Source organism: Oncorhynchus keta, chromosome 13, assembly GCF_023373465.1.
Source record: "Oncorhynchus keta strain PuntledgeMale-10-30-2019 chromosome 13, Oket_V2, whole genome shotgun sequence".
Lineage (NCBI taxonomy): Eukaryota > Metazoa > Chordata > Actinopteri > Salmoniformes > Salmonidae > Oncorhynchus > Oncorhynchus keta.
In genome coordinates, this window is record NC_068433.1 from 15316231 (window position 1) to 15330446 (window position 14216).

The window sequence follows — 14216 nt, forward strand, 5'->3', positions numbered from 1 at the left end:
CAGGGGAACTACCAGTAGACTCAACAGTTTATTTAAGTAACCTTCTGTAATACGTTGGGGTTGTCAAAGAGAGCCTATGTTAATGTCATGTTCTAAAGCTGTATCCAGTGCCTTCAGAAAGTAATCACACCCTTGACTGTAACACTACAAAATGTGGGGGGGGGATTTAATTGTACATTTTGGTCAACGATCTACACAAAATACTGCCCCACCTGGATTGTACAATATTTGCCTTTTATTTTTATTATTCAAGCTCTGAAGTTGACCATTGCTAGAAAGCCATTTTCAAGCCAAAACTGTAACTAGGCCACTCAGGAACATTCAATCAAGTCTTGGTAAGCAACTGATGTGTTTTAAGTTATTGTCCTGATTTTAATTTTCTTGTGATTTAGCAGACACTTATCCAGAGCAACTTACAGTAGTGATTGGATATATTCATTATTTTTCCTGTACTGGTCCCCAGTGGGGATCAAACCCACAACCCTGGCGTTGCAAGCGCCATGCTCTACCAACTGAGCCACACAGGTGAATCTCCCAGTGTCTGTTGGAAAGAAGACTGAACCAGGTCTTCCTCCAGGATTTTGCATGTGCTTAGCTGTATTACGTGTCTCCCTCCCGCCAAAACTAGTCCTTGCCAATGACAAGCATACCCATAACGTGATGCATCCACCCCTATGCTTGATAATAAATAGTAATCAGTGATGTGTTGGGTTTTCCCCAAACACAACGCTTTGTATTCTGGAGAAAAAGTTAATTTCTTTGCCACATTTTTTTGCAGTATTACTTTAGTGTCTGGAATATTTTTATTCTGTGCAGGCTTCCTTTTCACACCCTGATCTTTGGTTGAATCTGTGCTTGAAATTCATGGCTCAATTAAGGGACCTTACAATTACCTGTATGTGTGGGGTACAGAGATTGGGTAGTCAATCTAAAAAAATTGGGCTGTAACACAGCAAAATGTGGAAACTAAAGGGGTGTGAATACTTTCAGAATGACTTTCTTTGACTGGGGACTGAGTTTTTGTCCTGAAGTGGAGGTGACCGTTGGTCTCAGTTGGAACATTGGACTCTGGAGATAATTAGGCTAATAATGACCTTAATTCCATTGACGTATGAGCGACACGCACTGCCGCTCTCTGATGGATAGATCTCACACACACACAGAGCTGGGTGCTGACGCTGCTGCAGTACCCCCTGAAAAATCGTATTTTTTAAAAAGATTTGTATTTATTTTTTCGTCACAAAGTAGTGCCTTTCCTAGTCCTTCCCACGGCTATGCGCTCACACACACACACACACACACACACACACAGAGACAGACAATTTTCACTTATGGAAAAACATATCCACAAGACCTTGATCAATTTCTGACCTATTCCTGACACATCGCCTGGCAACAGTAAAATATTCAGGTGTGTGATGATTGGTCAGTATGATGCGAAGAGTCAAAGCTAATTCTTAACTGTGATCCATATTATTTAAAATGTATTGCCTTTAGGTCTTAGTAACAGTAGGGCAATTATTTAGCAGTTCAGATCAGGAAATGCCAACGTGGCAGTTCTATGATTGTTTATTCAACAGAGAGATACCCATCATAAAGCAACATTAAACCTTACTCTATCATAGGTAGCTTATAGTTTGCGTCACAATGCGGTACCGATGATGTAAAGATGCGTGTAAGGTCTATTAAATGAATGGCCTGTGATAAGCCTATTAATGTGTGAGCTGGCAGGAGTGTTTGTTTGTGTGGCTCTCCCTCGTTTCTAACCAACCGTATTACTGTCGCTGAAATGGATGGCTGAATTGAGAAAGCAGCCACATCATGGGAGAATCAAGTATGAGTGTACACAAGATAAGGGACCCTCTTTTCCAATACCAGAATATGACTCAAATCCTAAATGTATATGCCATCACTAAATTAAACTATGTTAGGCATAGAGCAGAGATTCATACAAAATACAATCCTTTAAAACCTCTTGGCGCACAGATCCCTTTAGCGGAATCATTTTCGTCAACATCTGGTGAATTGCAGAGCGCCAAATTCAAACTAAATCACTAAAAATATTACATTTTCATAATCACAAGTGCAATATACCAAAACACAACTTAACTTGTTAATCCACCTGGCGTGTCAGATTTAAAAAAGGCTTTGCGGTGAAAGCAAACCATGCGATTATTTGAGGACAGCTCTCAGCAGACAAAACATTACAAACAGCTAGCAGCAAAGTAGATTGGTCACGAAAGTCAGAAAAACAATCAAATGAATCGTTTACCTTTGATCTTCATATGTTTGCACTCACGAGACTCCCAGTTACACAAATGTTTTTTGTTTGATAGAGATTCTCTTTATATCCAAAAATCTCCATTTGGTTGGTGCGTTTTGTTCAGAAATCCACAGGCTCGTGCGGTCACGAAGGGCAGACGAAAATTCCAAATAGTACCCGTAAAGTTCGTAGAAACATGTCAAACGTTTTTTAGAATCAATCGTCAGGTTGTTTTTACAATAAATAATCGATAATATTTCAACCGGACGGTAGCCTTTTCAATAAAAAAGAGAAAGAAAAGGTCTCGCTCCAGGCGCGGGCGCATGCACAAATTTGAGGACACTGACGCGGTGTGATCATTCTCGCTCATTTTTTCAGAATAAAAGCCTGAAACTATGTCTAAAGACTGTTCACACCTTGTGGAAGCCATAGGGAAAGGAATCTGGTTGATATCCCTTTAAATGGAGGATACGCTTGCAATGGAAATGTGTAGTTTCAGAAAAACAGCACTTCCTGGATGGATTTTCCTCAGGTTTTCGCCTGCAATATCAGTTCTGCTATACTCAGACAATATTTTGATAGTTTTGGAAACTTTACTGTGTTTTCTATCCGAATCTGCCAATTATATGCATATTCTATTTTCTGTGCCTGAGAAATAGGCAGTTTACTTTGGGCATGTTTTCATCCAAACATCAAAATACTGCCCCCTAGCCTCAAGAGGTTTTAATTTAGACGTGAAAATTGGGATACTGTTCTGTACAGGCATAAGTGTATAGTTGCTAATGATTGATCCACTAAAATAGCATCAAAGATGGTGAATCCGAGTCACATCAACATGTGACCTTCGTGACCCCTTATCGCTATAATATCTCACGCTCTCTCCTTGGTAAAGCCAACAGTGATTGCTAGGAAGGTAGACTGATTATACTTTATATCCTTGCAGAAAAGTCCCCCCCCCCCCTCCATCTCAGTGCCAAGGACCATAAAAAAGTCCAAAGATCAAACTGCAAGCACTGTAACAAAAACAGCAGACTTGGGAGGGTTTGCTGTACAAACTACCAAGAACACGCACCAGACCCGACCTTCACACATAGGGTAGGATTTTGGTTTCTTTTTCATTTTTATCTTAAATGTGTTATTCTTTGTCATTTGATCTAATATAATGATAAACCCATTGTCATGTTTCGTTTTAATTGTGATAAAGATATGATTTTTCCTTATCTACTGAAGTTTTTTTTTCATAGCTTCAACAATGTCACCTGTCATTGTTTCTAGTTCTGCATTTTGAATTTTGTGCATGTTTATTTGATTTCAATGTATATTCAAAGCTTGGTAGTAGACTTTCAGTTTTAAGTTAAGCGTATTTGACATGTGACCGTCAAATTTGCCATTTTGTACAATTCAACGTGGATATGGATAAATTCAATCTTTGGTAGCCTCAACTGTCATATGGAATATTTTGTAAGGAGTCAATTTATGTTCATGCAGGATTAAGGATGGCAACTTTTGAAATGAAGAGCATTCTGAAGGTGTCGAGTAAGTATTTGTCCCCTTTCCTTACTGAGATATCTATATACATACAGTGGGGAGAACAAGTATTTGATAACCTGCAAAATCGGCAGTGCTTCCTACTTACAAAGCATGTAGAGGTCTGTAATTTTTATCATAGGTACACTTCAACTGTGAGAGACGGAATCTAAAACAAAAATCCTGAAAATCACATGATTTTTAAGTAATTCATTTGGATTTTATTGCATGACATAAGTATTTGATCACCTACCAACCAGAAAGAATTCTGGCTCTCACAGACCTGTTAGTTTTTCTTTAAGAAGCCCTCCTGTTCACCTGTATAAAAGACACCTCAGTCAAACAGACTCCAACCTCTCCACAATGGCCAAGACCAGACAGCTGTGTAAGGACATCTGGGATAAAATTATAGACCTGCACAAGGCTGGGATGGTCTACAGAACAATAGACAAGCAGCTTGGTGAGAAGGCAACAACTGTTGGCGCAATTATTAGAAAATGGAAGAAGTTCAAGATGACGGTCAATCACTCTCGGTCTGGGGCTCCATGCATCCATCCTCCCATTTTAGAAAACCCCTTTGTAAGGATGTTAGCACAGCTGAAAACTGTTGTCCTGATTAAAGAAGCAGTAAAACTGTCCTTCTGTAGACTAGTTTTGAGTATCTAGATCATCAGCATTTGTGGGTTCGATTACAGGGTCAAAATGGCCAGAGGCCCTTAAGGATTACTTTATCCTATCCTAGGTATTCCTTAAAGAGGTGGGGTTTCAGGTGTCTCCGGAAGGTGGTGATTGACTCCGCTGTCCTGGCGTCGTGAGGGAGTGTGTTCCACCATTGGGGAGCCAGAGCAGCGAACAGTTTTGACTGGGCTGAGCGGGAACTGTACTTCCTCAGTGGTAGGGAGGCGAGCAGGCCAGAGGTGGATGAACGCAGTGCCCTTGTTTGGGTGTAGGGCCTGATCAGAGCCTGGAGGTACTGAGGTGCCGTTCCCCTCACAGCTCCGTAGGCAAGCACCATGGTCTTGTAGCGGATGCGAGCTTCAACTGGAAGCCAGTGGAGAGAGCGGAGGAGCGGGGTGACGTGAGAGAACTTGGGAAGGTTGAACACCAGACGGGCTGCGGCGTTCTGGATGAGTTGTAGGGGTTTAATGGCACAGGCAGGGAGCCCAGCCAACAGCGAGTTGCAGTAATCCAGACGGGAGATGACAAGTGCCTGGATTAGGACCTGCGCCGCTTCCTGTGTGAGGCAGGGTCGTACTCTGCGGATGTTGTAGAGCATGAACCTACAGGAACGGGCCACCGCCTTGATGTTAGTTGAGAACGACAGGGTGTTGTCCAGGATCACGCCAAGGTTCTTAGCGCTCTGGGAGGAGGACACAATGGAGTTGTCAACCGTGATGGCGAGATCATGGAACGGGCAGTCCTTCCCGGGAGGAAGAGCAGCTCCGTCTTGCCGAGGTTCAGCTTGAGGTGGTGATCCGTCATCCACACTGATATGTCTGCCAGACATGCAGAGATGCGATTCGCCACCTGGTCATCAGAAGGGGGAAAGGAGAAGATTAATTGTGTGTGTCGTCTGCATAGCAATGATAGGAGAGACCATGTGAGGTTATGACAGAGCCAAGTGACTTGGTGTATAGCGAGAATAGGAGAGGGCCTAGAACAGAGCCCTGGGGGACACCAGTGGTGAGAGCGCGTGGTGAGGAGACAGATTCTCGCCACGCCACCTGGTAGGAGCGACCTGTCAGGTAGGACGCAATCCAAGCGTGGGCCGCGCCGGAGATGCCCAACTCGGAGAGGGTGGAGAGGAGGATCTGATGGTTCACAGTATCGAAGGCAGCCGATAGGTCTAGAAGGATGAGAGCAGAGGAAAGAGAGTTAGCTTTAGCAGTGCGGAGCGCCTCCGTGATACAGAGAAGAGAATGCAGTCAGCCAACAATGATTTGCAATTTGCTGAAATTGCTGCTGGCCTGCTGCTGCCTGTGCATGAGCTGAGCACCTGCTGCTGACGTCAATCACAATGCACTTTTGCAGCATGGCACGTGTTGTTACTGAGTGTGACAGAGAAAATAGTTTTTGTGTAATTTAGAAGGAAAATGTGTGCATTTTAGCATTTGAGTCACTTTTCAAAAGTTGCGAAAAGTTCAAAATCCATATTTAAAAGTAGCTAAATGTCTTGCTATGGTGCGGTTTGAAAAAAAGTTGCCAGGGTAGTCTGAAAAGTTGCTCAATCTAGCAACAAAATTGCTAAATTGGCATTTGTAACGATTTTCGTCTGGAGAAGGAGAAGAGGACCAAAATGCAGCGTGGTAAATGTTCGTCATACTTTTAATTAAAACTGAAAACGAAACAGTTCTGTGTGGAAGACACAGAAAACAATCACCCTCAACCAAAATGGGGAAAACAGGCTACCTAAGTGTGATTCTCAATCAGAGACAATAATTGACAGCTGCCTCTGATTGAGAACCATACCAGGCCAAACACAGAAATACAACATAGAAAAAAGAACAGACTTACCCACCCAACTCACGCCCTGACCAAACTAACACAAAGACATAATAAAGGAACTAAGGTCAGAACGTGACATCATTTGAGGACGTGTGTATGTATGTATGTGTATGTATATATATATATATATTTTTTTATTTATTATTTTTTTTATGTGACTTTTTTAGTTGACCACAAATCAAGTAATCTTTCATTATAACTATTTTGAATTGCCTGTCATCCTATTAAACGTGACTACATTGGTAGTTATTTATTGTCGTAATATGAATCTAGAATTGATTCCAAACTGGCATTCAATCTTTATCGGAACACATCACAACCGTCCAATAGTGAGGCAATCATTAAAAACAAGCATAGATCAATCCATTTTAGAACACTACTATCTATCTACTACTTTCTGTGTACTATATAGCACTGCCAGTGTAGGGAAGACCAGAGACTTTTACTCTAATGAACTAGGTCAGTAATTTGACTCCTAATCATTCATACAATTCACAGATCTGTACATCAAACGGTCGGTTCACAATGTTTTAATCCGAAAATTCCGGATGTCACACCCCCCTCCCCCCATGCCAGGGGCACTTGAAATGAACTCTGAAATGTATCTGTGTGTCCCCACCTCTCTAATCTCATTTTATCACTGTTTCACCTCCAGAGCTGAAGTTGGAGAGCTCTACCCAGAGTCACTCCATCGGGGCGGTGCGATGGAACCTTCCTGAAGAAGACCTCCAGGCCCACAGCTCAGCCCCTACCAGCCCCTCCAAGAGCTGCGCCCCCTCCACATGCCGCTTACGGGTAAATTACACACAAACCTCCATCCCCTCACAGTATCACATTTGATTTGTTTATTTAACCAGGCAAGTCAGTTAAGAACAAATTCTTATTTACAATGACGGCCTACCCCGGACGACGCTGGGACAATTGAGCGCCGCCCTATGGAACTCCCAATCACAGCCGGTTGTGATACAGCCTGGATTCGAACCAGAGTGTCTGTAGTGATGCCTCCAGCACTGAGACGCAGTGCCTTAGACCACTGCGCCACTCGGGAGCATCCAGACTATTTTAAATACAGGTCTTCTACCTGTATGTGCTTGTTTGTACTAGTTTTCTACATTTGCCTGCTCATCCTGTATATATGTGTCTCTTGTAGCAACATCGTCGTCAAAACGGCCTGAAGAACCTGCGCAGCCTGCAGGAGTGTGTCCGCTTCATCAACCACTGGAAGGAGCAGGTGGCCGAAGTCTGTCAAGTAAGTAGACCCCTGAGAGGGAAAGAGAGCGAGAAAGAGATTCGGGGACAGGGGAGACATACATTTATAGAAAGAACAAGGGGAGAGGGATGTGGTAAGAGGATGAGGAAACAAAAGCCCCGACAGACCAGGGATGCACATTGATTTCCAACGTTAGTATGATAGTTTTAGCGGTAGTTTTGGCAATTGTATTAATGATACTATTAGCGGTAGTATTAATTTGACCCATATTTTGTATTGCAAAATGCCTCTGGAATTATGGATTGTGAGGGGGAAAAAGGACAAGTAAATGCACAGGGAAGTTCGATGTGCGATGAAGGAGAAACAGTAGGCCTGGTTTAGTGGGGATAGCGTCAATCATTGGGGAACTATGAGACCGGTGTTGAATGAAGCCTAGATAGTGAATAAGGCCTATCTGTCGGTCAGGGATTGTTCACAAAAATTTTGCAACATTTAATTTAGTGACTTTACAGAGAAAGGAATATATATTTTTTTGATATAAAAAAAGGGGACTTTAGAACTGTCGCTTGAGTAAAACAGGGTGAAATGGTTGACTGTCCTCTAGTTAGTCAACATGTTGACAGTTGGACCGTTTAATACTTAGAAGAAAAAGTATTGATTCTCATAACCAAATTGTTCTTAGCGGGACAAACTTAGCTTGTTTATTACCTTTACATTTGACATGTTAGTCATTTAGCAGACAAACTTATCCAGAGTGACTTACAGTTCATTGCATTTATCTTAAGATAGCTAGGTGGGACAACCACATATCACAGGGATATAAAATTAATTATTCCTCAATAAAGTAGTTATCAGAAAAGTCAGAGCTAGAAGGGGAAGGGAGGAAGTCAAGTGCAATTGTTGGTTAACCGATATTGGATACGCGTTGCTAAGCAAGACAGATGACAGTTAAATGAGGTGATGGGTAAGGAGGGTACTGATACAGGGGTTCTTATCAGCCTTTACAGCTCTGTTAACCCATCCCAATGCCCCGTGGGGCGGAGCTGGAACAAACAGGGTTATAGTCAAACTATGTGATTTAGGCAGATACCCCTCCCGGGTGGGAGGGGAGGTTACAGGATTACATGGACAGTGGATTTTTACAATTGGGCCAGGTGGGGATTGGAGGTAAGGCGGGGTCGGGAGTGCTAAGCTGGCCTCTGGCGTATAACTGCCAGGTGGGAACAGGGTTACTTAAACGAAAAACACACTCAACCATCCCAAAAAAAAAAAAAAAAAAAAATAGCATTTATTTGATCTAGCTTTGCAACGCATGGCTAGATGTTCGCCTTGTGCCTATTTTCTTTGTAAATCAAGCTACATTACACGCACAATCACATGCTGTACTATCAATGGACAACACAGTATTGCTACGACAATAGTGAGATGGTTGACATGACATAGCTATACATGCTATTGAGAATGTACAGCATGATATTGACCTTGTTGCTGTTTTGTGTTGTTCCAGAGTGGCAGTGATGCAAGGGAAGGCACCAGTAAAGGAGAGACCTCTGAGGAACTGAAAGACCCAAGAACAGAACGCAGTCTGGAGGAGAGCAGGAAACTCATTCTCCTGTGGGCCAATGAGCTCACAAGTGTCGACAAGGAGTTGATGAAAAGCCCCTGGGTGCAGGAGAGAAGTGAGAAGGTGGAGGAGGAGGAAGAAAACAGGGATGGAGAGGAGGATCCTAACGAGGAAGTGCAGCAGAGGATCATGGAATGGGCCAAGGAGCTGCAGAGCGCCTCAGAGGTGAGAGATCAGGGGTCAAGGATACAAATGTATATAAAGAGTTAAAGGAACACCACTGAGAAAAGAAATGGAGGAAATATGTGTTCCCTAATGATAGTCATTTCTATAACCTAAACAGCCTTGGGCCAGGTGGGGGTTGGAGGTAAGGCTGGGTCGGGAGTGCTGAGCTTGCCTCTGGCGTATGACAGCCTCTCTCAGGCTGAGACAGAGAGACTCTAGCAAAAACTGAACACTTAGCATAAGGGGTAAAAGGTCAAAAAAAGTGTTTATTTTTTACATTTATTTCACCAGGCAAGTCAGTTAAGAACAAATTCTTATTTACAATGACGGCCTACATCGAACCAGGATGTCTGTAGTCATGCCTCTTGCACTGAAATGTAGTGCCTTAGACCGCTGGACCACTCGGGAGCCCAATAGGAGACCCATAGAGATGACTTGGTATTAACGTCCATGTGTCTGTGTCTACACAGAGCTGTGGGGTGCAAAGCGACGAGCTCGGCAAGGTTCTGCGTCTGCTGGGCCTGAGGAAGAAGAGACTGGTCAACCTCCTGCCCTTACTGGAGTTCATTACCTGGTCACTGCTAAAGGAGGACTGCAAGGTGAGTTCCAGACACCGACGCACGCAGGCGCACACAACAAAAAAAGAAGGGGAGAAAGAGGTCAACATTATATATTGGAGAACTAGTTTAATAGTTTATTAGTTTCATAGTTTAATAGTTTATTAGTGGTCATCTCATTAAACATTATGTTATGTTATGTTTACAGCGTTTTATTTTCTGAAGTCGTACCCTCACCTGAATCCATTATAATTAGTTAGCAATGTTCCCTCTTTATCATTCACATTTCTGTTGATTGAGGATCAGCAATACAATTATATAGTCTATACATGCTTAAATATGCATACCTCCACCAGGTTAAAAACAGGTGTTATTTTAGATTCTGTACTAAATTTCGAGTCACACATTAGGAATGTGACCAAAATAGCTTTTTACCACCTGAAGTACATTGCCAAGGTGCGGCCTTTTCTCTCTCAGGCTGAGACAGAGAGACTCATCCATGCTTTTATTACAAGCAGGCTTAAATACTGTGATGCTCTCTGGTCTGGTCTACACAAGAAAGCCATGGGTCAACTACAAAACATACAGAATGCTGCAGCATGGGTACTGACCAAGACCAGACAGAGAGCACACATTACACTGGTTTTAAGGTGTCTGTACTACAAAACATACAGAATGCTGCAGCATGGGTACTGACCAAGACCAGACAGAGAGCACACATTACACTGGTTTTAAGGTGTCTGTACTACAAAACATACAGAATGCTGCAGCATGGGTACTGACCAAGACCAGACAGAGAGCACACATTACACTGGTTTTAAGGTCTCTGTACTGTAAAACATACAGAATGCTGCAGCACAGGTACTGACCAAGACCAGACAGAGAGCACACATTACACTGGTTTTAAGGTCTCTGTACTGTAAAACATACAGAATGCTGCACATGGGTACTGACCAAGACCAGACAGAGAGCACACATTACACTGGTTTTAAGGTCTCTGTACTGTAAAACATACAGAATGCTGCAGCACAGGTACTGACCAAGACCAGACAGAGAGCACACATTACTGGTTTTAAGGTCTCTGTACTGTAAAACATACAGAATGCTGCAGCACAGGTACTGACCAAGACCAGACAGAGAGTACACATTACACCCGTTTTAAAATCTCTGACTGGCTGTCTGTGAGTTTTAGAATTCATTTAAAAATTATTCTATTGGTTTTTAAATCAATTTACGATTGTGCACCCCAATACATGTCAGACATGCTTTTAAGTTATGAAGTATGTCCCAGTATGTCCCTCAGGTCCTCTGGTACTGGCATTTTAACTATCCCAAAGCCTAGAACCAAGGGTATCAGACCTCAGGATAAGACCCAAATGCAGACAGTTCGAAGTAACACAGGTTTATTACAAAAACAGGGGGCAGACAAACAACAGGTCAAGGGCAGGCAGAGGTCATTAATCCAGAGCAGTGTCACAAGGTACAGAACGGCAGGCAGGGTCAGGGCAGGCAGAGGTCATTAATCCAGAGCAGTGTCACAAGGTACAGAACGGCAGGCAGGGTCAGGGCAGGCAGGGTCATTAATCCAGAGCAGTGTCACAAGGTACAGAACAGCAGGCAGGGTCATTAATCCAGAGCAGTGTCACAGGGTACAGAACGGCAGGCAGGGTCAGGGCAGGTAGAGGTCATTAATCCAGAGCAGTGTCACAAGGTACAGAACGGCAGGCAGGGTCATTAATCCAGAGCAGTGTCACAAGGTACAGAACGGCAGGCAGGGTCATTAATCCAGAGCAGTGTCACAGGGTACAGAACGGCAGGCAGGGTCAGGGCAGGCAGAGGTCATTAATCCAGAGCAGTGTCACAAGGTACAGAACGGCAGGCAGGGTCATTAATCCAGAGCAGTGTCACAGGGTACAGAACGGCAGGCAGGGTCATTAATCCAGAGCAGTGTCACAGGGTACAGAACGGCAGGCAGGGTCAGGGCAGGCAGAGGTCATTAATCCAGAGCAGTGTCACAAGGTACAGAACGGGAGGCAGGGTCATTAATCCAGAGCAGTGTCACAGGGTACAGAACGGCAGGCAGGATCAGGGCAGGCAGAGGTCATTAATCCAGAGCAGTGTCACAAGGTACAGAACGGCAGGCAGGGTCAGGGCAGGTAGAGGTCATTAATCCAGAGCAGTGTCACAAGGTACAGAACGGCAGGCAGGGTCAGGGGCAGGTAGAGGTCATTAATCCAGAGCAGTGTCAGGTACAGAACGGCAGGCAGGGTCAGGGCAGGTAGAGGTCATTAATCCAGAGCAGTGTCACAAGGTACAGAACGGCAGGCAGGGTCATTAATCCAGAGCAGTGTCACAGGGTACAGAACGGCAGGCAGAGGTCATTAATCCAGAGCAGTGTCACAAGGTACAGAACGGCAGGCAGGGTCAGGGCAGGCAGGGTCATTAATCCAGAGCAGTGTCACAAGGTACAGAACGGCAGGCAGGGTCATTAATCCAGAGCAGTGTCACAGGGTACAGAACGGCAGGCAGGGTCATTAATCCAGAGCAGTGTCACAAGGTACAGAACGGCAGGCAGGGTCATTAATCCAGAGCAGTGTCACAAGGTACAGAACGGCAGGCAGGGTCATTAATCCAGAGCAGTGTCACAGGGTACAGAACGGCAGGCAGGGTCATTAATCCAGAGCAGTGTCACAAGGTACAGAACGGCAGGCAGGGTCATTAATCCAGAGCAGTGTCACAGGGTACAGAACGGCAGGCAGGGTCAGGGCAGGCAGAGGTCATTAATCCAGAGCAGTGTCACAGGGTACAGAATGGCAGGCAGGGTCATTAATCCAGAGCAGTGTCACAGGGTACAGAATGGCAGGCAGGGTCATTAATCCAGAGCAGTGTCACAGGGTACAGAATGGCAGGCAGGGTCATTAATCCAGAGCAGTGTCACAGGGTACAGAACGGCAGGCAGGGTCATTAATCCAGAGCAGTGTCACAAGGTACAGAACGGCAGGCAGAGGTCATTAATCCAGAGCAGTGTCACAAGGTACAGAATGGCAGGCAGGGTCAGGGCAGGTAAAATGGTCAAAACTGGGAAAACAAGAAAATGGGGTACGGTCAAACGCTGGTAGGCTTGGCGAGACAAGACGAACTGGCAGCAGACAAACAGAAGACAGGTATAATACACAGGGGATAATGGGGCAAATGGGCGACACCTGGAGGGAATTGGAAACAAGCACAAAAACAGGTGAAACAAATCAGGGTGTGACAGAGGTATGGAGAGGCAGCCTTTAGTTATTATGCCTCCAGCCTCTGGAATAGCCTGCCAGAGAACCCGAGGGGGGCTGGAACTGTGGACAAAGTTAAGAGATCTTAAGATTTTAAAAAACAAAATGACAAACGGAACAACTAAAAACCACATCCTATGGAAAAGCAAAGCTAAAAAATATGTTTGTCGTAAATATTTCCGCTTTTATTTTCATTGTTTATTTATTTTTTCGTGTAAAGACATTCCATGTCTGAAATGTGCTGTATAAATAAAGCTTGATTTGATTTCTACCCACCTACTTACCTAAAGTGTTATGAAAGCAGCTTACATAACCAGTGATATACCGCGCCACTAATAAAGCTGTAAAATCATAACTGGGTGGGCTACATAGTGTTAGAGGTGTGCAAATAGTGACAAGGTTTGTGGTGGAAGCATGACACAGATCAATGCTCCACCAGAATCTGTAGGGCTTATCACATAGAACTGATTAGCTACCCACCTGGTCCACAGGAAATCTAGGACTCAACCAATCATAATCTATTTAATCCATGTTTCTGTTTCATAATATTTGCTCGAGGTACTATTTCTTTATTCATAATGGTAGGGAAATTAGGAGCAAAAGTAAAGTTCTTTGGCAAGATCATGATGGATTAGATAAGAGGTATTTTTTTCAATGACATTTAAACCACCATGTCAAAGTGTTTTTTTCCAATTCAATATCTAGTAATAATATTGGGATATGTTACAATACAAAACATTTTAATTGAACATCACAAGACAGCCATCCCAAAACCAAACTCCATACAGCCCTATCTATCTCATCACCCATACAGTGAATGATTGACCATTGTCTTGTCTAAACTTCATGTCCGCCGTACCTTTGCCTTGTTGTGATAAGGACCCAGGTCATTTGATATAGTGCACTAAAACATAATGTCGAGAACTGCCAGTCTAGCATGTCATTTACGTCCTACTTTTCCTCTATCAGCACAGTGTGATCTGCCTTGTTGGTCAGGGTTGACAAGAACATGTATACATTTGAATCTGTTGATCTGGTCTGTGTCACTTTGATCAGTACATTTCAAGTCACAGTAAAAAATGGAGGTGAA

At 43.7% G+C, this 14216-nt stretch overlaps 1 protein-coding gene and 1 non-coding gene across 9 annotated transcripts; one reads left to right on the forward strand and one right to left on the reverse strand.

The window, feature by feature from the left end:
* Nucleotides 1-177: 177 nt before the first annotated feature.
* On the forward strand, nt 178-13436 carry LOC118391916 (uncharacterized). 8 transcript variants are annotated; one of them, XR_008062707.1, is made up of 10 exons: nt 178-3358; nt 3752-3799; nt 6951-7090; nt 7446-7544; nt 9013-9294; nt 9765-10587; nt 10845-11500; nt 11563-11673; nt 11952-12007; nt 12715-13426. XR_008062707.1 is itself a non-coding variant. In XM_035783413.2 (6 exons), the coding sequence occupies exons 2-6, from the start codon at nt 3760-3762 to the stop codon at nt 9993-9995; spliced, it is 792 nt and encodes a 263-aa protein (XP_035639306.2). In that variant the 5' UTR covers nt 178-3358; nt 3752-3759; the 3' UTR covers nt 9996-10777. The 8 variants fall into 8 exon arrangements, 1 of the variants encoding a protein (XP_035639306.2); XR_008062709.1 differs by having other exon boundaries at nt 12761-13426; XR_008062705.1 differs by having other exon boundaries at nt 12669-13425.
* trnaa-ugc (transfer RNA alanine (anticodon UGC)) lies at nt 454-523 on the reverse strand. The gene has a single exon. It is a non-coding gene; the product is annotated as a tRNA-Ala (tRNA).
* Nucleotides 13437-14216: the final 780 nt, after the last annotated feature.

Bases quoted from the DNA above. Each gene is read 5' to 3' on its own strand.
- LOC118391916 (XM_035783413.2), top strand. From the start codon at position 3,760: ATGGCAACTTTTGAAATGAAGAGCATTCTGAAGGTGTCGA. The intron at 7,545-9,012 runs GTAAGTAGACCC...GTGTTGTTCCAG, and splicing joins AGGTGGCCGAAGTCTGTCAA to AGTGGCAGTGATGCAAGGGA. The intron at 9,295-9,764 runs GTGAGAGATCAG...GTGTCTACACAG, and splicing joins AGCTGCAGAGCGCCTCAGAG to AGCTGTGGGGTGCAAAGCGA.